We start from the raw sequence: 21,266 nt of genomic DNA on the forward strand, positions 1-21,266 counted from the left end.
GTTCTTTCCAACGACATTGCTTACAGAACCCATTAAGCATTTCAAAACAACGTTTGCCACATTAGGCAAAAAACAGTTTCAGTAACCTTTATATCAAGCAAGTTTATATCAATATTTTACAGTGCCCACTCAGGTCAAGGGTGCATTAAATTGGTTTGGTAATGAGTGGAAAAAGAAACAATAGAAACAAGATTTAGCCAAAGAAAGATAACCCACAATTGTTGTTCCATGTTAATAGGAGCAAAGTGTTAGAAGTTACGATTCATACGTATAAGTCGTAACCAACCACTCGTACATGTTAATTCATTACTTGTCTAACAAAGCCTTGCTCCCTGAAATTCAATTTGCTGCTGAGAAATAGGCTAACTGTGTTGAGATATGTCTGTTCGTCGGAACTGGGAACTTTAGAGAACTAAAGATAATTGCACCACGGGCGTGTAATGTTGCATCATATATCTGTCCCTGTTCACTGTGGGAAGCGAAAAGAGTAGTGCTAACCCCGTTATAGGAAAATATAACAAGAAATATGCTCATAAACAATTCAATCAACGAACAGAAAAGGCGGCCAAGCACGGAAGGTTATAACGTGCAAGGTACATTGCAAGGTGCATTGCAAGGTATTAATGATATAACGATAGAAGACAACCAGGTTAACATGGCCAATAAATCTAAAGCGAACTTAAAGTTCTATTTCCTGGCCAAAGCAGTGAAACACTGATGCAAGACTATGTTTGTATTGTATAACTGATGACTGTCACTATTTCACCAGAAACAAACGCAAACTCGGAGGTTTTTTTCCAAGATTAATTCTTGTTAACCTCAGTTAAATGGTATAACATAATATACTAACCTACACCTAACTTAAATTTTTCTTCTAATTCTATCAAATAAACCGTACATAGCTAACATAAACGTTTTTCGTACCTCATGACCGTTCTCCTAACCTAACCACATACCTTTTAGGACGAACTGCGTGAACACTTAACGCTGAAATAGTCACTTTGTAAATTGAATTCTGTAGGTTGTTTTGAAACCGACTTGCTGTAATGCTTTCTTGTCAAAATCCCGGCCCGCGGGCCACATTCGGCCCGCTTTAGAATCAAATTTGGCCCGCAATGTTATTTTATACATTGAACTACTTCCTGCCCTCGAGAACATTGTACAGTATAACTTACTTTTTTCAAACAAGAAACAAGATTATAACAAATCACACAATACAGCAGCACAGCAGTTGCCCCACCATACGATAGAATAAATAGATTTATTTTAACGCTTTGAATCTGGGCTGCTTTTTTTCTTTATTGTTTGTTAATTCTTTAATGCTTTTGCAAGGAGATGAACGAAACATAATGGCGTAAGAGAAAAATAATCAAAACTAGCCCAGTCAAAAATTGTCAAAAACATGAAAAATTTGGTGTTGTTTCTCTGCCTGTTTCAATTCATGTACTCGTGTCACGAAACGTTCAATCAAGTTTTATCTTTACGGCCCGCGGCGTTAAATAAGTTTTGAGTTTTGGCCCCTGGTGTGATTGAGTTTGACACCCCTGAGTGTAATGTAATGCTGTAATGCTACTAAGGTTTTGAAACCGACTCGTTTTCAAGCACAGATTTTTACCAAAATTTACCAAAATTCAACCTGACATCCTACAAGAAAATTGTTTTGAAAGCTAATTGCAAATTGAGCTGTTGGTTACATCAACTCGTATTTCACAAAATGCCGCATTGTTACCTCACTGTTGCGTCTTGCCTTATCTAACGATCCCAGATCCCAGCCAAGTAAAAGCTGACAGTTTTGACTCGTCTACAGAAGTGACACATATTCTTAATAGTCGTCACGTTGATATTTGAAGGGTAAACATGGGCTCATTTAAAGGAAATCGGTAAATGCTTAGTATGCTAAAGGAGTTGAGCCTTGCGCAAATAATAAAAGCGAGACCTCGACCTAGCCAAGCGACAAACTGAAAGGGACATGTCAATTACCTATAGGTCAATTCATTTAGTGCCAATTCAACAGCTTAATATTAGCGGTATTATCATGAAATGTCACAAAACGTACCTCCTTTTAAAGGTTATCATGGCTTTATTTGTTAACATAGAGGATTATTCACAAAAGATAGATCGATCAAGGGAAGAGTCTAAACTCATACCGTCATTACGCAAACATTCAAAAGCCCGTATCGGTGCTATAGCATTAGCGTAAGAAACATTGTGACTTCCTATAACTAACTGTTATGTATAATTGCACGTATTTTTCTTTTCAAAGATTAACTTTAGGTCTACTATTCTACTCATTTCTGTTCAACAGGAACACGTTAAAATCTTCAATAAAACACCTACAGCCTTACAACAAACATGAAGGCTGCTAAATTTGGTTTGTTAAAAAGGTGATCGTTTTTGCCTAGTTCTTCCTTGTCATTATATTTCTAAAACTTTGACTTGTATATGCGCCCTTTCACAATGCTTAAAAGTAATTTGTTCAAGTATAAACTGCTATACATAACTATAGAGCAATATTTTTTTAAGAAACTGAATTTCACTTACCATCTTTCGGCGCCAACACGGTTTATACTGAATATTATATTAACTAACAACTGTATGCTGCCACAGCCCGTGCTATGAATAAATTATTAACTATTATTATTAAGTGCACGACATAATCGAATTTAAAAAAGGACATATTTTCCGACAAAACAACCTTCCAGAGACCAGATGGGTCATGCCATGCTCTTCGATAAATAATGAATTTCGTTATTTTATATTTTTAAAGAATTCGACAAAACTTGGTATGTCTGTATGCTCGGAAATAACGAATCGTACACAAGAAGAGTTCGTTATGATTACTGAATACTAAAAACCACGTATTATCTCGGCCAAAGACAAATTTGGTAGCTGCGGACATCGTTATCTATTGTAGTTCGTAAAAGCTTTGGGAAATTGGAAAGATATAGCTTGATGGTACCTATTCATAATTCAAATAATAACCTCAAGCATCGGCGTCGGTAATTTTCGCCCAGTTTTATTCACCTTATTTCTCGTCTTTTTCTGATTGTATTCTGTCATTAAAAACTCGTAGTTTTCTTTTACTAAATCTAACTAAAAATTGGATTCACTACAACTCCAAGGTCTGTTATGATCATTATTGTCATTAACCCTTAACCTTAACTTTTACTACGTTGGGAGCACACAATATGATATAATTGATAGCAAAGCACCAGATATGATTGACAGCACTCATTGATTTATTTAGGCCAGATGGCATGATTGGGAGTGAAATTTTTCAGATTTAGGCTGTAAGGACTTATGACGTCATAATTAATTTGAACCGACATTTGGTCCCATTCACTTCCATGTATCTGGGTTCCCATTTTAAAAAATTTTCATTGGTACCTATAACATGAATGCAAGACATTTTCAATCAGTTTGAAAACCGCCTTTCGTTTGCTTGCACTAATTAACACGTGAGATTCTCAAAAGTAGCAATGATTGTTAAAGAAAGACAGAACGGACATTTATTTGTGGTCCCTTAAAACTTGGACAGAAAATTTATGTTTCCCGGGCCGCGTCAAATTGGGTAAAACCGATATTGCGATTACTAGGTTTTCAAAATTTGGTCGGCCTTGGTGTTTCTTGTCTACTTGGCACAGGGTAGGCCTATATGGATTTTAAAAAGATAACAAACAGTAGCGGGCTGGATTTAAAGCTGTTAGTTGCCAGACGACGAAGACGGTCCACAAAGATAGTATCGCTAATTTCGTAGCTAACAACATTATGAAATACACTTGTGCTGGTCAATTGATACCAAAATTGTTGAATTTTTAACTTTTCGTTATTTTGAAAGAGTAAGTTTTACATGCACACACACACGAAGACCTTAATATAGAAAGTCCTTATGACAAAGTAATGTCATTATACTCGAACTTGATGTCGGGTTTGATGTAGACCTTGCCACTATGTGACGCTTGCAACTATGGTAATGGGCTGGAAGCGAAATTACCTGAGTGCCATGAAAATATGTTTTCCAAATCGAACCGCAAACCGGGTACAATATATTTGAATTGGCGCATTTCACACAGGGACAGATAAAGACTGTATTGAGCTCGTCGCTAAAATTGAGTCAGGGGTCTTGTAAAAGATGTTGGTATATTAGTAGTAGGCCTACTAAGTGATTACGTTGTAACGTACGTACTTAAATTTTAACCAACAAATCACTTATCATGTAAACAAAGATACCAGAAGTTTTAAAATGCTTTATGTGTAAAATTGTCCCATAAGAAACCCACAAAGCGTTTATTCCTAAATCGATCGATCATACCAACAGTGGAATTGCTGAAAATTTTTTAGTAATTTACCTTCTTTCATTCATCAACATCGTGACAAGTTATGTATGGTTCGTTTGCTCGTCATCAGTGGTTTTGTTAAGTTGAAAGTCCGCAGATTCGGATTCGTAAAAATATCAAAGTCTATTAGGTATTAACTACTGGTATTTCCAAATTGGTATAAGGTTTTAATATTGCTAAAATACTGCGGTTAATTGGCAGTTCTAAAACAGTAAAACTGGTTCGTCATCATGTCGTTAAGAACGCGAGTTTGAACGACATGACCTATTTGCTTAGAAATAGAAATGAATGAAGACAACTTTTTTAAAACTACATTGTATGGTATCCAAATGAAATATTAGGTTGTTAACGATTATAGCTTTAAAACTAATCTAGAACCCCCAAACTTCCTCTTAAAAACACCAAATTTAAGATGTCTGTAAACAATCTCCAAGTTTTTAGCCAGAACATTGTTCTTTTGATGGAAAAAATTTGAATTATACGCTTACTTTACAAATTTTCCAGGGTATATTTATATGTTTTTGTATTTTTTAAGCGTAGTTAACACCTGCTGGACACAATATGACATAATGTATCTTTGCTAAATACAACAAACTTTCTTTGTAATGTGCTACGAAGGAGCTTTGGTGACGTACAATGTATATTTTAATTAAAAGCTATTTATCTGAGTTAGGTTTACTTCCAGTGTCATTTGGAGAAGATTGTATTCCAAAATAATATGCTTTGTTATTTTATACAGTAGTGAAGCCATGTTTGCAGGCTCAGCTAGATAATTACATTGCTACACTTTTAATTTACTGTATTTCCAACTTCCCAAGATAATGCATCGATCAATGTGTTGGAAATATTACTCTTTTTAATACAGTAAACGTTTGAGTGTGTTGTAGAAATCGTCGACATGCTTTTAACTTGCAAAAACTTAAGTGACTATTTTTTAGTTGAGTATCAAAAGTTTTTAAATTGATCATGTTTTATCTGTATTGCTTGCAACTTTCATTAAATTCTAGTTACCTTGAATTTAAATTATTTTCATGTTTGCAGAGAACGAGGTCGACGAACTTGCCTTTAAAAAACTTACTGAAAGTGATTTACACTTGATGTATCCAGGGAAAGTGGGAATAGTGAAAAAATTGCCTGTGTTTATGGAAATGCAAACAGAAGTAGTCTAGAGTAGTGTAGTCTAGTCTAGTGGTCTAGAAGTAGTGGAGTGTCACCTGTTAATATTTTTCAAAATTTGAATAAGATCAGGAATAATACGGTGACAGTTCAAAGCTAAATTACTGTTATAGCTAATAATTTTTCCTTTATCTTTCCAGCTGTCATGTGAATCACATTGTTCAAACAGCAGAGAGACTGAAGTTATTTCTGAAGTTTGTGAGGGTGATGGAAATGCTTTTGAGAGCCATAACACAGTGTTACCTAAATTCAAAGAAGAAGTTGAGCTTATCCTTGCTGCACCTGTCTTAGACAAAAGAAATTTCCATATTGTTGTCGCAGAAACGGCTTCTTTTTTATGAGTTAATGGTGATATCAAGACCAAGTCTGAGTATGAGGCATTTGGAAAGCAAATGCTGAAAAGATACCCCTCTTTAAACTTTCCTGGAACTTCTGATTCTACAGCAAAACCTTGGGTAAACATTTAATTTTGATAATTTAGTAGTAAGAAAATTGTTGAATCAACTACATTTGTCTCTTGTGAAACTTTAGTGGGGGATGTGCTTTGAGGGAAAAACGTTTGAAAACTGCTGCTTTAATGAATTAAAAATTAGTATAGAATGAAGACATAATTAGTGATTGAAAGTTAGTTATGTATGGAGTCTAAAGCAAAAGTTTTCAGTACACTGTAATGATAAATTTCTTACATTATAAAATATTTTTTTACTTCGTAAGCTATAACAATTTATAGTAAACTGTTTCTTTAAGGGCTTTTTCTCTAGAAAGTTATCGGAAAAGCTTAGAAATTTACGTTGGAAGAAAAGACATCCACCTGTGTCATCACATAGTAAACGACCCTCATCATTAGGTTTCCTTCAGCTGCAAAGACTGGCAGGTGAAGCAGAATTAAATTTTTTTGATGTATTGAGTTAATTTTGATGTAGACTGCACATGCCAATAAGTGTTGCTTCAGTGGTGGATTGGTTTAGCACCAGGTTCCAACAATGCAGCTTATTGTCAATGTCCAGTGTTACTACTTTTTGAATGTTCTTGGGTAAGGCATTATTAACCTTTACTCTTATGGTCCTGGTGAGCAGTGTCAGGGTTGGGCAATACGTTATAAAAATCAAAAAGCAATTAAAAATTGTGCTTGTATGGAAAATGCAGGAATCGTGTTGGAGTCGTCCAAAGACGTTGCTCAGGCTGAGTAAAGATACCCTATCAAAAATCTTAACTAATTACTACATCTCACTATTGTTTTAAAATATAAGTTATATTGTTTAGTGTTATATTTGTAATTACTGTAGATTCAGAATGGACAAAAGAAAAAGCGGCAGAAGTTATTAGACAACAATTAGAAAAGGAAGAATCAGAATGGGACTATGGTCAACTAAAACAGGCATTTAATGCCAATGCTGTCTTTCGACAAGAAGCAATTAGTTTAACGAAAGATGGTTGCGTCAGTGGAATAATTGAAAAGTTTCCATTATTAGGTCACATGCCTTTTGTGAGTGTTTGAGAGAAACTATGATAAGGTGTTTTAGATTTTGATGCTTTTGTTTTGATTGCAGTTGTAAATCATGTTTAGAAACTGCAACATGGTTATTGTTGTGATGATAAATTATGCAGATTGAAGAAGAGTTCAGAAACGGTTATAAATTTTATTACAATGCAATTGAAGAGGGTTATGTAAGCATGCTAACCACACTTGACAACATATTTAACAGCAATGTTGAGCGGCAATGCCATGAGACTGAGGTGAGCAATCTGAGCATTCATCCAGCAATTAACGAAAAGCAAAGTTGGTTGTTTGTGTGTTAGTTTATTGCTTATGCTTTGTTGAAGAATAATGTGTTCAGATCTTGAGACATTTGGAATCTATTGAGGGAAATATAGATTCATTTGAAATGGTGTAACAACCTAACAAAATGATTGTCGTAGGATCCATCATCAGAGGAAGAACTTAATCTCTTTTTAAGGTTACAAAAACAACTTCAGCCAATTCGCAAAACAAATCTTTTTGATACAATTCAGACTGTTGATGTGAGTTGTAATTGCTTTATTTAAGTGGTGGCTTTACAGAACAATTTGTATGCATTGACATTTTTGTTTTAATTTTTGAAGGCATTTCGGATTAGTTTAAACTCCAGAAAGAAAACACCGTCAAGTTTGCTTGTTTCTTACAACGAAGCTGGCACCATGCAAGCATTCATTGTCGCTGATTCGATCCATGTCAGATGTAACAACGATTCGAGGGTGGTTTTGGGCTATTTAATGCAACTTATCGGTTGTTATTATGCTTGGCAATTGCAATACCCAAAGGCTTACCCTATTTTGGGTTTTTTACAAGCTCATCTCTTGAAGGATAGTCTGTCTGGTTATCATAAGTCTTCCAAATACATCTTCTTTGAGAAGCAATATGAACATGGAACATTGTGAGCAATGATTTGACACTAAACTTATTGCAGCACATTTACTCACGGTCGCCTGAGGGCAGAGAGCCCATCGCCCCCTTACCTTTTCTTTCTTTCTTTACCACCAAGGGGCGTATGGGAAATTTTGTGCAGTTTATGATTAACAAAAAAATTAACGTCAAAGCAGATTTAACTTATTTCATTTGCATGATGTGTTCATTTCAAGCAATTTTTTGATTTTTTTTTTCTTTAGTAAGTGCAGTTTATTTGACTTGATGTTGAGTCACTCGTTGCTAAAGTGTCTCTACTAATCTTGTGTGTATGTATTTTCTTTTAAAGATATGTGAATAAGTGTAAAGGCATTTACGTTGGAAGTGATAAATGAGCAATAATATATCTTCTGTAATAAAACGCCAGGAATCCGAGACGGCGCAAATTGCCAATAAAATGACATTCAAAAAGTGCCCTTTTTTTAGAATTTTTCCCCCTGCCAAAAATAATTCCGGCGCCCATGGTAGTACCTGCCTTGTTTCTGTTGCGCTGCTGTAATAAAAGCTATTTTGGAAATTTTGACTGGTAAGTGACAATACGCATCAGATAATAAACACCTAGTTAGTAAACATGTACAACATTTAAACATCAAACAGAATAAACATGTGCGATTTAAACATGTAACCATTTTAGGTGTTTATTTTTGGCCTCACTTTTCGTGTTTAATTGTGGTGTTTAACAAAATAACAGTGTAGTTTAATAAATAACAAAACTTTGTTGATCAACGTTGTCAACAAAATCTACATATTATATAACCACAAGAGGTCGCAAGAAGAACACGATTCAACAGAATTCATTAACTGCATGGCGAGTAACGAAGTGATTTAATTTTCATCACTGGAAAGTGACAAAAAAGGGGGTTTATACGTCAATTTGGGAAAATTTGGTTAACGATAAACACACTGTTTTGAAAAAAGGTTATACACTTCAAAAGATATAAAAAAGCATTTGCTTAAAACTATTTGTTTAATATATATATAAACAATGTCATTCAAATTTGGGTGTGTATACTGTGAGTATCTTCATGTATGAATCAACTGCTCGTATCTCGTATCTCGTATTTATCTCGTAAAACTGTGTGACTCAGCAGCAGATGAGTATAAACAAACGTTCCTTAATTAGACAAAACGTTTGATGTTATTTTTGTTTTGGGTTTTGATAACATACAATATTTATCACAAGCAAATACAAGGCGTATCTGAGGCTTGAAATAAGTTTGGATCTTTGGCTTTGTAGGTGCGCTATATCACCTTTTTCACATTACCTGTTCACTTCAAAGGTACTCAGCAACATTATCATCGTTACAATCTACGTTTTCCTGAAACTTGCACATAAACAATTGAATGGAACTTTTCCAGAAAATAGGTTACAAACTTATCTGACACAATTTAAAAATGGCCGAAAATCGATTCGGTGTTACAATTAATAATTTATTTTGCACTATTAATTAAAGTAAACTTATAAGGTAAAGTTTAACTGTCATCTTTGGAAAATTAAAATCTTTGAAATTAAAAGAGTTTGAGGATGGCTAAAATCCCGTATTAAATTATTTCCTTCAAAGTGCCCAAAAAACAAGTGTTAATCTTTCATGGTAACTCATCTTGTTCTCGTTACGACAGTACGACAGAAATGTTTAAAAATATAACCTTAAAGATAAATATGGTAAAATTGTGAAGTCCTAGTCTATATTGTTTACATCTGCGTACAAATACAGTTTTTACAAGTATATTTTTGGGGTTTGCTAAATTGCCAACATATATTTGAAAGAGAAAATCTTAAGTCAGCTACATAAATCTTTCTTGAATACGTTCCCTGTTTCCTTGGTAGATAGAACATTGTTAAAAATAATTTTACATGTTCCGGCCAGAGAGTTTACAAGTCCGGACTACAGATTAGCTCATGCAAACAATGTGCTGGTTACAATAGCTTGTCTGAGACCACCCTGAGTTCATCATGTATACCTGACAAGCTATTTGGCTTGACTTAACTTGGCATTTTATCCTCGGGCTCCGTAGGATGAGGCTGCAAAGATAAGTATCGTGTCTCTCTTTCCGACATATTTGGTGTTCTCGTGATTTTATCGTCAAAACGTTTTAAGCTAAAAAAGTAGATAAATACGTTAAAGTTTTCCTATAGAGAAATATAGTGTCATGTTGTGTTTATTTTGCCTGTATGAAGATAGCAGAAAAATAGAACAGTAAATCTTGGATGATACAAAATTACAAATGCAGGCAACAACATTTCAGTAATGTTTGTATTGGACTTTCGAACCTCGCGTCAACATGCTTATTGATTTGAGTAGCATTTATTTTGTCATAAAAATATTATCTTTGTGCAAATGTTGTAAACCCATTCTTACTTATTGTCCTTTTAATGAACTTTTTCTTTTCTTCGGCTTGCTTTAGGTTGTGGTCCTTCAATTAGCCTTTTCATATTTTGGTCAACTGTTAAACATAACATTTACCAAACTGGAAGTGTTATGTAAGATTTTCTTGCAGTTCATGTCCTTTGCGTTTAACATGTTTAACAGCAGAAAACAATTAAACTATGTCTAGAAATATATGCAAACATTCGCTTTAACTTTTGACTCCTCAATTAGCCTTTGCATTTTTGGCACCTTATCATAAAATTTACCAAATTGTAAATGTTATGTAAGTTTTTTCCTGTTCATGTTCGTTGGGTTTAAAACGGTCAACAAAAGAAAAATTTAAAATATCGTCTGTTAAGGCTGGCAGTGTTGCTGATTGTTTGGATAAATGTGCAAAGTATAGCGATTACTAGGAGTTAAATATTTGTAATACATCGTCATGTCATACGTAATCGATACATACTGACAAAAACTGATGACGTTGCATAGATTTTATGTCAAAACGTTTTGAGAACATTGTAAATAATCGCTCATATTTTTGCTGGCTGTTGTTTGAAAGTATGTTTCCGGATCGCTGCCGTTTTAACAATGAATGCTCAAAAGAGCTTCTCTGTAACAGCTATTAGACCAACATTGAATCAGCGGCCGGATACAGCACAAGACTACATAGCTCATATAGCACACAAAACTAATTGAACAAGCTATATTTGGATAAAACATAATACACAGTATAGGAGTGATTTCGGTTCAGTTAAATTATTCGATTTTTCAGACATGTTGTCATATGTGATGGCTTTTGTTGGTTTTGTTGTGGTAAATATGATTGGAACGTAGAGAGCGAACATAATACTTACAAGATCGCTTTCAAGCATTATAAATAAAATCATTGTAAAATATTTTCTTTCTCCGAAGTTGGCAAGACTATGTCGAGAGTGCTATATCGAGAGTGCTATCTTCAGTGCACGTCGATTTCTTTAGGTTGTATAGATTGTACAACTCGATGTAGAAGTGTTCAAGACGACATAATTAACTTTAACCTTTTATTCGGGTCACGATCGCACATAAGTTTGACGCAAGCCACACGTCTGTTAAAGCATATAATAAAGGGCTGTAGGAAAGGGCAACGCATAAATAAAGTTCCACAAGTTGACTTTATGCTAAAAAAATAGAATAGGTCAGCAGGGGTGCCCTTTTTACCTTTGCAATTAGCCCTTATTAGTGTCTAAATACCGGCAATGGTAAGTGTAGGTACCAGCAACCGCAGGCACCTGATGACGCACCAATACCAGTCGTACCTCGCTACATTGATGTCAAATTGTAACGTTGGCAACTGCTGTGTCCCCGTGTCGACGTTATGTTTATAAGCGTTACACATTGTAATTACAGTAATGTAACTTGGACAACGCCTTTACCCTTAAATATTGTATAAGATAAATCTACTAAATTGCTAGTGTTGAAAACAGACTAGTAAGTAATTATCCCAACCTGCTTAGCATTATTTTGACAATGGGAAAAATTTGATAGTAATTATGTCAGAAACCGGTTTGTACATTGTCGGTAATATTTCCAGAAGGAAATTATAGCCGTCTGTTTGTCTAAATACAGCATATGTTCATATTGCCGATGATTAATTTTTCGTCTGTCACTATTTCACCCAATTACCGCGGGAAAAATTTTACATTTGAAAATATTTTCTCAGTTCCTCGTAGACGTTACTTGAAAATTATAACACAAGAACCTACATAATGTCCAAATGTAAATTAACCTTCAACTTAACAATAAGTACTTGAAATATTTCTGTGACTTTAACCTTTCCCCGTCTGTTCTTCTATTGTTTGCAAGAAGATGCTTGACTAAGCTTAATATACTTTCGGTGAAATATTTACTTCCATTTACCCTTTTTGCAAACTCTACTGCTAATGTTGGAGCAATTTTCTGAAAATCAATGTCGTCCTGACATCATACATTGCGGACGCGTGCAAAACATTTTTAACCAGTGATTGATTTTCAACTCAAGACAATCGAGCCTGTACTTTATTTTTGTTTGCCGGTTATAGTGAATCATAGAAATAGATTCTCTGATTCAATATATAATTGCACGAAAATTGATACAGGTTTTCCCAGAGGGTCATCAAAATGAAATATTAGCTTGTAATTTACTTTTATACATAACCACTGCTGTCATGGCCCACTCGTTTATGATATCGAACTGCTTCAAAACAAACACTATTTTTCTAGCATTTGCAAGTGTCGGTAAAGGTGATTGATATTGATGATTGAGTTATGCGCTTGACATAACTTCGTCAATAGTTAGACAGCTTAAAGATTTGTTTTAGTGGCGGTAAAGTGTAATTTTAGAAATTTTAGTTTTTTGTCGTGACCACGCGTTATTTACGCCCTCAAACAAATGGTAGGCGTGTAAAGTAAAAGTCATAAAGAACGTCGACAATAAAACTAATCCAGAACAATACAGTATTGAAGTAGCGCAAACATGAAGGTGGTGTCTCTGACATACGGGATTTCCTTTATATTGGAATATATATAGCATAAAGAATATTGCTCGAATTACCAAGGCCTGCCTTAGCTACGCACGAAACGTGGATCAATTTAGACCGATACGTCTTTACGCAAGGTTACGTTATGTCATTAAAATGTGAAAAATCTTTTGTGCCCACTTACCCCACCCACACACGCTTCAGCACCTACCAAAGTCAAACAAAAGAGGTTAGCTTAAAAGGAAAGTTTGTCCCGTTTTGTAGAAGCGTAAAGCCACAAAGACAGAGACGTTTCCTACCTGCGTTTTATTTGGAGAGCGAGTTGGGACGCCGCCCTAATCGTCTGCTACTTTCCAAATATTTATAGCAGCGGATTGATCTAATTCCTTTTGCTATGTTTGCGGCAAATGGTTTATGAAAATTACATGTAATCGAGTTTTATTATTAAAACCTTGCAATAAAATTCCCAAAGTATGTAAATGTCTTTGGAAAATCTGCTGGTCATGGAAAAACAGACAATTATAATTGTTTGGCTTTATAACAAGAATTTTCATGTTTTGGAATACCACACATGTTATGTCAGTTGCCACACATGTTATGTCCGCTAAAAGGCCTTGGTACTGTATTTATAAACCTCATTTTGCTGACTCGTCGTGATGAAGCAATATCACATACTGCAAACCTCATAAAACTGTCATTTGTCTATGAAAATATTTTGTTATATTTGTTTGACGTACTAGGTTTTACAAGATAGCTCGCTTTTATTAAACTCTGAGAAAGTGTTAACATGGGCGTTAAACAAATCGTCTTTGACGATTAGCATTCTAAAAACTCGAAAATTATTACATCACATTACCTGTACTCATTGGTCTAGTCGTCTTCATGAAGACCGTTGACAATCGCACACACTTATATGCCGAGTATATTTTCCCCTGCTTTGGTCTTTGCGATTTCTATGCAAGGAATATATTTTTGGAAAACACAAGGTAGTGCAATGTCGAGATGACGTCACGTTGAGTGCTTTGTAAACTATTTTACCGTCTTGCGCAACTCGTGCTGCACCCATGATTGCACCTTAGATGTGTTACCTACCGGCGTCATGGTTAAAACAAAGTAGCAAGGGCCAAGCCGAATGTGTAAATACACGACTTTTTAATCATGGGTTTTCGTGGACTTTGACCAGCATATAGTCATGTGAAAGTATTGTACCTGTGTGCCAATGTTTTCAAAGTTTAACTGTCTTCAAAGTCTACTCCATATCACGTGTAAGTTTCCAAGACATTAATAGATTCTTCAGTTAAACTAGGCAATACGTCGCAAGACTATATTTAGACATAAGCGATGGTAATTACTGTAAATTGGAAAAGTTATTTACAGAAGGTGTGTTGTCCCGTGCAAGTCTGCAGCATCCCAAGCTAGTTCTTAAATGTGGCTATCAACTTTGTAATATCTATATCTCCGTTATTAGTCTGTAAAATGACGTTAATGTAAACATTGCCGACGCCTCCGCGCTTTTATTTTTGCATGGTATTTTGCTTGTCTATCACTGAAACGTCCGAGGCCGCACAGCACACACCGAAAGGTTTAGTGCGTCAAAGAATCTTGACGGACCAATAAAAACGCCACCACGTTCATTGAATCACTGCGTAGAGTGGTAACCGCCATGCTTATGCTTATACGCTTTATCGTACTTGCCTATTTCCATAAGGTTAAATTCCTTCAGATAAATACAGCTTATATGCGAAGAAGAGTGATTCATTTTGCTTTTGCCATAAGCCGATACATGATGTGCCATATTAGGCAGGTTTTTAACTTTGTTATTGTGCCGTTTCGTGAGTTTGTAAGCCGATTTGTGGTTAATAACTTGGTTAACGATATAAGCCAAACCTTATATGCTATTTTGTAAGATGTTTTTATACTAACAGAAAATTTTGCTAATCGTTAAACAATAGTTTTTACATTGGCCAAATGGTACGCAGCACACTGCAATACTGAAGGGTCTTTGTTGAATTTTGCTGGTACTACAGACGGTAACATATGACGCATTATAAAAGAAGTTGACAGGAAGACTGGGTATACATCTACAGTCAAAAACGCTCTACGAATATTACCAAAAAACTAATCTAATATTACGATGACTTTTGGGGACAGATATTAATCTTAAACCTTGAACATCCCATCGCCAGTACATATATTGATGTAGTTGGCTGTCTGTATCTAGGTCGTATTAGGTGGCGTTTCCCAACAGTGATATAGAAACAGTTGTCAGTGACAGGAACAAAGAAAATGTTAATAGACTCTAATGAAAGGGTATAAAATATTTAACGTAAGGTAAAGTTACGCCAACTGGCATCAACTTAAAGGGATATCGCATTTAATTTTGCGCTGAACAATAGCAGTGCGCAAGCCTAGACGATAATTTACGGCTTAAGGCGCCGATTCTGGTGATTATTAAAGCAGATGATATCCTTTCGGTATAAACCTTTGAATTTGTCTCGCTTTATAAACCACATCTTTGGGAGGAAAAAGACACACCTTTTCACAGAAATAAAACCGGTACTGTCAGCGCTAGACTTACCGCTATCACGCCTTGAAAGTGCATGTCACTAACACCGCTAGCGAATTAATTATTACTGAAAGTTATACTAAATTGTAGTGATAAAGCTGATTAAAAGACATACCGAACCGGCAACAGCTGCTTTACAAATGAAACTTTCCGCCCAATTCCTAACTGTCACTCAATTTCAGCTCCTTATTTTATCACCATATCCTCCGTTTTAATGATATATGAGCAGGAACTGAACTGTGGTCATTACGGATCCATGATACTATTGCACTGAACGTTGTACATAGTCACATAGAATTACGTGGATGTTTAGCTCAAAAGCGAAAAATTAACATGGAGTGAAATTGAAGGAAAGGAAGTGAACATAGACAACCATTAGACCGTCAATGCTTTTCTAAATCGTCAGCAAAACTCTTTAAAATAAAGATTTAAAATATCTATAAGTAAACTTAGACATAAATTGAAAAATATTGCACGATCAGTACTTTTGCAACTAAACACAAGAAAAATAAATGAGGTAAGCAAAAAGGATTGGAATAAACATATAAAACCATTTCAGATATTTTTCCTAGAGAAATATTTTACAAAAATTTGTGTTTACGACAGACTTTAATTAGCGATTGACTCACTGCTGAAAAAGAATGTGGGCTATTAAAAACCCTTATCCACACTTGCATTGAAGTTTTTTCAAAGAGCGTTCTGGTATAAGCTACAGTAACTTTATTGCCGATTACAAAGAAATAAACAGCAAAGGCTGTTTATAGCAATTATAGCTTTGGGGAATTTTAGCGCAAATTTAAGCATAACCAAACACACACCTACACAATTGGCTACCTACAGTTCATGTCACCATTGATAACATCAACTGGATGATTGCTTACTTTTAGTAACTTCATGGTACTTAATCAACAGGATCAATTGCGAAGTACCGTATATAAAATCGTCCTTGCGCAAACAATCCAGTTGCTGAATTAAAAGGTAAATAAACAAGACGCTTGAATCAAACCTCTTATTGAACGCCGATGATATTTTCATGGAAAAAGACGGCTTCTGTGGGCTGTATTTCCTTCACGAAAGTCAGGAGTTTATCTGTCGCATATTCAGTTGAAGGAAACCGTTGGACGCGACAAAGATGACAATTACATTCGTTTAAATCACGGTTACACTCCAAGAGCTAGTAAATAGTAAGGCAATCGGCTACTATGTAGAACTGAGTTAAAATGGCTCTTGGTTTCAAAGCTTGTTAGCAAGGGGCACTGTACAATGTATGAGCACTCCAGATGCAAACCACAAAGGTGAGAAGTAAACGCAAAATAATAACCAAACAAAAGATATTCATGTAACATATACGAGCTAAAAATTTTAAAAGATGATGGAATGTTGATTTTGCCAGTTCAAAATGTTTATCGAGAAACAAAATTGATAACAGGAGAAAAGACATTTAAGTACGGATTTTAAATTAGACACCCTGACACTAAACGCTTTCTGCAAAGCATTTCCTTGAAAACATTTTTCACAACTAGTCGAGAGCAGTTTTTCCAAGATGTCGTCTTGCACTTGGTTAGGCAAGGCCATATATGTTTACAGGCCTTTATTTGATGGTTAGCAAGATAAATGAGACCCGACATGGTTCGACTCAATTAAGGTGAAAAACGTGACGTTTCTCTGTAATCTTATGGAGGGAATGTGAGTTTTTTTATTGCAACTTGCCTTGTTTTTTTTAACCTCATAACTTGACGTCGATTGGTAATAACCGCTTTGGTAAAGTTTATTTAAGCTAGAATCATCTCGTTGTTATATATATATACAGTGACTCGGCGGCCGTTTTTCAAACATTTTCCACCAACCTGATATATCATGCAGCAATACAGAAAGTCAAGGGTAGAACTTGAACCGTAAATTGATAGAATCGATGCAATTAAGGTTGAGTTTTGACTTATCAAACCTGTAAAGACCTTCCACCATTGTGCCTTATTCGTCATTTATACTACTACACTACTACTAATACATATGTTAGTCAGAAATAAACGATAAACAGCCATGAAAATATTATGCAATAAAGGATGTCCACAAAGTCTTTCGACAATTTATATTAATAATGTTTTTTAAATTGTTGAACATTTTGTGGACAGCATATGTTTAGCAGAGTTTTCAAATACCCATATAGTTCTCAAAGAATGTTCTGTTAGATATTTCATTCTGATAAAACAACGCATGTCAGGTATGGGGTAAAACTTTAGTAAGTTAGTTTAAGGTTTACAATACACTCAAGATAATATGATGCGTTTTTTAACACATGACGCACAACACGTTAGTAAGCTCACTTACGGGAATAGGCTACGTGCTGGATAATGTCAAAGATAAAATCGTTATTTAAAAGATTAAATAGAGATGAAGTATTAATAAACATATATTTTTTATTAGAGCACATCGTAAAACAGTTATAAAAAACAATATAATGCCTTACATTAGGAAATGAAAATGTGTCAAAACTAATATACAGTACATATGTCTGTAGTAATACCAATGCGATAATAACATTTATTATTCATAAAGACTTATTGCAATTCACAAAATAAGGCAAGCACATACATCTCATGCTGCAGTTTGTATTGCTTTGAAATTGGTGAAAACCTTAGGCAAATTTTGGCATACGTATAAAATTGGATGAATTTTCTAACTTTTAACCGGAACGCAACCCTCCAACTTTCTTGAGTTGATTGTCACTATTGTTAGATAGAAACATATTTTCAACGGACGGCTTTCATGGGGTGAAATATGCATGCTGGCATGAAGCAAAAATTGTCACTAAGAAAAACATCGTAACACCGAAAAGCCGAAATCACTTCAAATGACGAGTAATCATTTTTAGAGAAGTAGTCGACAGACGTTCAAGCCTTTTATGAAGAAGTGTTGTATTCTGCAAAAACAAAAACATTATACAGGGTAATGCTTATGCATTGTAATCCGTTTAAAATCTAGTACCTGCTCTAGCAAGCACTTATGGCCCAGTATCTATACTTTTATCGAGATAATCGCTTGCAAAGTAAACTATTATCTACTCACTAATTACAAGAGAATAAACAAGTCTGCAAACTTCTGCAAGTCGGCCTCCGAATGTTTGGATGCCGTGTTACCAAAACGTGACAAATGGCAAATTTCATAAACATTGAGCAGAACAAAAGTGTAACTTAGACTTGCATTTACAGGACTTTGTTAGTGTTAAGCAGTAAGTGTTTTCAAGTCTTCGCTCTCCTAAAGATTAACAAATCTATTTCGGGACTCCCAATCCTGTACAAGCCAATCGCAGCTTAGCGACAGAGTTTATCATATCTCGTGTATTATGACAAAAACCGGTATCTCTTGTGTCAGCAAGTCGCCACATCAAGAGGTTTTTTAAAAACAAGTTGTTTTAAACAGAAACTATACTTTTGCTTATCGTTGACGAGATAAAGAACACTGAAACAAACAGGATATCTTGAGATTGTCGAGTGTCTCATCAGTTGGATGGAAAGTTATTAAGATTGCACAAAGCTGACTGTAGAATCAAAGGCACATGATAAAGCGTGTTGAATGACGTTGATTAATGTCTTTTAATGCCACCCGTACCAGGCTCAGTAACCCTGCTGATCCTCATTAGCGTGAGCTAATGAACTTCATAAATTTCAGGTATCCTGTAATATGAATACGTCGGTCTTTCTTAGGCACGAGGCCAAAATAGTCCGATTATGTTAATGTTCACAAAACTATTTTTCTAAGAAATTATCCTCACAGAGATTTTGCTAATGAAGGCTAAAGTTTACCTAAATCTGACTAAAGCCGCAAATGTGGTTCAGTGAATTTTGAGTCTTTAAAAATGTGACGATGACGTCTGCAGTAGTTGCGGCTCAGTGTTATAAATAAAGCCAACGGACTGTGATCGAGATGGTATTTTTACACTGCATTGATGTCTTTGTAACCGTGGCTATAAGCCTGTTACAGTGAAACGTGATGGTCAAATTCGCACTCACCTTCAAATACATTTAGCAAAAGTTGAAAGGAACTACGTATGTTCAGAGCATCAACACATTATTCTTTATGATAACGGTTGGAAGAATTAATTGATTTATTGACGCCTTTTTGCCACTTTAAAAGTAGGACTTAGTTTTACATAGACTGGCTCAACGCTCTTGTGAAAACAGGTTCTACTACAAGTTGCTTTGTCGTAATAAACAACTTAGCTGTGTTGAGTAACTACGATAAATGTTTTATGAGTATTAGTCATAAAGAAATACTGTAACAACCCAACTGATTAAGGCTTTATTTTTGAACAATTAACTTACACATCCTGCGTACATCAAAGAACTGATTTGCAGTGAATCTAAGAAAAACGATAGCGTTGATTCCAAACAAATGTTACGAATCATCGGAATGCATCATACACTACACTCTTTGTTTTCTGCTGAATTGTTTAAGGAATACCGTGCGTTGCTCTAATAAAGCACAGCCTTGTCTGAAAGGTATCGGATAAAGGTTCTTGCGTCGCCTGATGATGCCAAGGGATATCGCGCCATTGAGTTCACACAAAGTTCTTTTTACAAGATTACTAAAAATTTATGACCAACCCGACGCGAAGTTGATGCAAGTTGCCTTAGCTGGCGCATATCGAAATTACGTCATCAGACAGTTGAACAGCATGGTTTGATTAGTCAGGTCTTTAGGTTTTGATTTCCTTTTCACAACGAAGAAAGTAGACTACTGGGAAATCACCAGCAATCGGCTTGAGAAATTCTATCAATTACGGTTGGTGCAAACAAAGGATAACAACGTCATACAAGCACTTTCAAATACCTGTGTGTTTGCTATAACAAATCCATTACGACATACTTCTAATGCCCGTGACAACCGTGTTGATTCTTTTTGTTGTTTGGTTGTCATAGATGTCCATTGCACGTACAGTTATACTAATGGAGTATGCCGGACGATAACTCTATTTACGTGTACTGCTAAAACACAAAAAACATAACTTCGCACTTTAACTTACTTAATATGGTAAATGGTGTAGCCACGGAATCAATGAGGTAATGGTTGTATGTTGTATTGACTTGTAAACCTTACCACCAGGCTAGCATAGTTTTGTGCTGATGGGTCTGACGAGTGTACTGAAGTTTATACTGGTGAAACAAACACGTGTAACAAAAGCTAAAGTATTTCCTAACAACAAGCGGGTTACGACAGCGTTACGTAATCTTGTCGATTGAACGCTTGGCGTGTTTCAAATTCTACGTAACAAACCGAACTCACTTCACTAGTTCAGACTTTTGACCAGTACCAAGTATTTTGATGTTGTTTCAGACCATATTAGGGGTTAATAGGCTATTTGGTGAAATCCCGGTGACTGGCACAAAGAAGCATGAAGCCATCCAGGTGTTCTAATTACCCTTACGTGGACGTCAGCAACAATTATAGGTGGTATTATTCTTGATAGGTCGACCAATAACAACAGCAACACGTGCCGCATGTGCTCAATAGGCCTCAATATTGGGATTTTGTACATAATGCCGGGATTACGCAACTGTGCGTAAGCTGTACGACATTTACTAAATTATTAAAATACAGTATTTTGTATTAACGTCAAAAAATTCCATAAAATTAGGATTAAACGTCGGATCTTGTATACGAAGCATGCCAAATAGTGGGTTTCCACTTGTAGCGAGTTTATCGCTTTCAAGTGATTTCGAAGAAGAGCCTGTCAATAACATGAATGATTATATCGCAAAATTCTGTTGCAAAGCTCTAGTAGTCTAGTACATAATACATCATTCACTGTAAACCAGCCTAGAGCTTTCCCTGAAATCATCCTATAGCCTACCCACGATTCACTTAGTATGCGAATTCTTG

General features: G+C 35.4%; 1 protein-coding gene across 1 annotated transcript; it reads left to right on the forward strand.

Moving 5' to 3' along the window:
* Nucleotides 1-5,302: 5,302 nt before the first annotated feature.
* Nucleotides 5,303-8,487, forward strand: LOC143460652 (uncharacterized). The gene is made up of 7 exons (XM_076958246.1): nt 5,303-5,497; nt 5,654-5,968; nt 6,261-6,387; nt 6,800-6,999; nt 7,122-7,250; nt 7,434-7,535; nt 7,617-8,487. Exons 2-7 carry the CDS (start codon nt 5,906-5,908, stop codon nt 7,929-7,931), a joined length of 936 nt encoding a protein of 311 aa, XP_076814361.1. The 5' UTR covers nt 5,303-5,497; nt 5,654-5,905; the 3' UTR covers nt 7,932-8,487.
* The last annotated feature ends 12,779 nt before the right edge of the window (nt 8,488-21,266 follow it).

The sequence above is a fragment of the Clavelina lepadiformis genome, chromosome 5, assembly GCF_947623445.1.
Source record: "Clavelina lepadiformis chromosome 5, kaClaLepa1.1, whole genome shotgun sequence".
Classification (NCBI taxonomy): Eukaryota; Metazoa; Chordata; class Ascidiacea; order Aplousobranchia; family Clavelinidae; genus Clavelina; species Clavelina lepadiformis.